General features: G+C 38.8%; 1 protein-coding gene across 1 annotated transcript in view; it reads left to right on the forward strand.

The window, feature by feature from the left end:
• Positions 1–2,607: 2,607 nt before the first annotated feature.
• The window catches only part of LOC135202809 (uncharacterized), a 21,085-nt gene continuing 20,601 nt past the window's right edge, over positions 2,608–3,091 (forward strand). The window contains exon 1 of the mRNA XM_064232270.1: positions 2,608–2,808. Within this exon, the coding sequence (XP_064088340.1) occupies positions 2,608–2,808 (201 nt within the window). The remainder of the gene's footprint in view (positions 2,809–3,091) is intronic.

A 3,091-nucleotide genomic window follows, 5' to 3' on the forward strand; every position in this document is an offset into this window, starting at 1 on the left:
TGGCTCCAAACTTTGTCGGAGTGTGGGGGACCTTGCTGAGAAAGAGGGAAGAGGGAAGGTCACCATTGGTGTGAAAAGATGCTGAAATAGAAAAGTGTATAAGGATCAATTAAATTCAGAATGGATCAGAGGTCACTAAGGGTTAGTAGTATACAGAGGTCACAAAAAGGAACATTCTATGAATAGAATAATGAATATATATATATATATATATATATATATATATATATAGATATATATATATATATATATATATATCTATCTATCTATATATATATATATAAGTAAAAAAATAATGCAAAATTGTTCAAAATTACACGTTAAGTTTTGCAAAAAATAACACATGTTCACATGAGCAACAGAAGAAAAAAAAAGAAAAAAAAAAGCGTAACTCATATTAGATCGAACCCAGTAAAAGTAGTAATAATAGAGGTCACAAAGTATCGAACCCATGTTTGAAGCCTATTAGAGGTCACAAAAGATCGAACCCAAGTTTGAAGCATATTAGATGTCACAAAGGATCGAACCTAAGTATATTAGAAGTCACAAAGGGTCGAACCCAAGTTTGAAGCATATTAGAGGTCACAAAGGAACGAACCCGTTTGAAGTATATTAGAGGTCACAAGGGATCGAACCCAAGTTTGAAGTATATTAGAGGCCACAAAGGAACGAACTCAAGTTTGAAGTATATTAGAGGTCACAAAGGGTCAGTAGCATTTAGGGGGTTCAGTTTTCTCTGAAAAGACATAGGGTTAAATAAGAATGACATTTGTGACCTTTTAAAAAAAACACAGTATCGGATAGAACAGACACCAGCATTCAATAGGGCAAAGCATACGAGTGCTTGTCTTCCCTCCAAGCACAAAAGCACTATTCGAAAAAAAGGAAACGGATCTGCTTTTATTCAAGCGCATGCTTTTATCTGTCAGGTCTTCGAAAACAATGTGCAGCAGTGAGTGTTAAGTCACCGTGAAAAAGAATGAGAATTGGACATGACAGCCTGGTGCTTTTATTTGATTTCTGTTAAAGTCTGTGGTGGCCGGGAATTAATCTTCCGTGTATATATATATATATATATATATATATATATATATATATATATATATATATATATATATATATATATATATATATATATATATAGTATTACAATTGCAGCAGTGTGACATCTTAGCCCCCTGCTGTCTTCCTAGTTTTTGGACACACTCGTCAATACAAGGCCTTGAAGCAGATGAGAAGGTCAAAATAAGAAATATTAATTATACCTTCCTCAAAATCCAGTCACTCATTTTCCATTACTAGGCCCATTTGGTAAAAATTTTAGAAATATCCTCCCATCACTTATTGTATAATCATACCTAAAGGTAGAAGCCACGAAGGGAAGTGAAACGATGGAGTATACTGCGAGATCTTTCGACTTAAGAGTCCTTTACTTAGCAGACCGCTAAGTAAAGGACCGTTCAGTCGAAAGATCTCGCAGCATACTCCATCCGAAAGATCTCGTAGCATACTCTGTCATTTCTCTTTCCTTCGTGGCTTTTACCTCTATTTATACATTCATCGCATTCCAAACATTCGTGATTCACTTATACATAATCATACCTACAGACAAAAAAGAGAAAAAGCAAATTAAAAATGGGAATTTCTCGCTGTTCGCCGAGAATATTTTCCTCTGGTCGACAAAATTAACGGAGAACTCACGAGGGTCATAATCCCTTCCATCACGACCGCTCTATTGATGTCCGATTTCTTCATTATCTTCTTTATTATGATCCTTCCCGACACCATTTTGGCAGATCCAGTTCACTCGTCGCCTCCATTATTCCCCCTTTTATCCTTTACATTGCATCTTATTCCCTTTATTTTGTCCCTAATGTTTAATTAATAGTTACCTACGAACAGGTAAGATGTTTTCAAAGGTGTTAAGCTTAGTTGAATAATGTGGTTTTCAAATCTACCCCATTACTTTCAAGTTCCAGCAGAAGACATACAGATATTCAGCTAGAACTAGCTGACATGCAGAAGTCAGCAAGAACCAGTACCAGCCGACTTACAGTCAGTCAGCAGGAACCGGCAGGCAGATATACAGCCAGAACCAGCAGGCAGGCAGACTTCATTACAGAACCAGAACCACATTCCAGATAGAGCAAACATTCAGACACATCACGCAGATTTACAGACAGTCAGTCTCCTCACTCAGCAGACATCCAGAACCATAAAGTCAGTCAGTAAGAACCAGCATACATACAAAAATCAGGCAGAACCAGGTTACATACAGTCAGTCAGCAAGAATGAGCTGACATACAGACAGCAAGAACCAGCAAGCAGATAACAGCTACACAGAAACAGCATACAGTAATACAGTCAGGCAGAGAGAGAGAGAGAGAGAGAGAGAGAGAGAGAGAGAGAGAGAGAGAGAGAGAGTTTGTCATTTCACGAATACTGACTAAATGAATAAACTCGAAATGCATTTTAGGTCTTGCACCTACCAATGGGGAGAGGAGAGGGTGCTTCTTCCAAAGCCTGCCCCCACCCCCCCCCCCCCCTGACCCCTCTCCCCCTACCCCACAGACAAAGATAATTAATATATAATATAAAATAGGGAAAATGCTTCCAGCTCTAGCTAAAATTCCTTCTTCCCATAACACTAGTCCCCAATTAAGGCCCCAGGGGTCGACATCCCCTCCTGCCCGGCCCCTCAGGCCACATGAGGAGGCAGAGACAACCAGTGGCATCATATCAGATTTTCTTTTGCGGGGGTGGGGGGAGGGCGGCGGGTGGGGGGGGGGCAAAGATTTAAAACTTATGGTATGGTTGGGGTGGCGAGCGAATGAGCCTATCTAGTGGGGGTGGGGGGGGGGTGCTGATGTAAGGTCGCCCACCCCCAACCCCGAGATGTTTTTGGAGCATTTTGAAGCCATGTAAGATTCACAATGGATGAATTTTATTATTATTATTATTATTATTATTATTATTATTATTATTATTATTATTATTATTATTATTATTTTTTCTAAAGGGTCCACAATAATACAAAGTGTAAAAAGTCCGTGTATAATTTTTGAAGACTTTACAGAAAGCTTTCGAACCC

This window comes from Macrobrachium nipponense, chromosome 33 (genome assembly GCF_015104395.2).
Source record: "Macrobrachium nipponense isolate FS-2020 chromosome 33, ASM1510439v2, whole genome shotgun sequence".
Lineage (NCBI taxonomy): Eukaryota > Metazoa > Arthropoda > Malacostraca > Decapoda > Palaemonidae > Macrobrachium > Macrobrachium nipponense.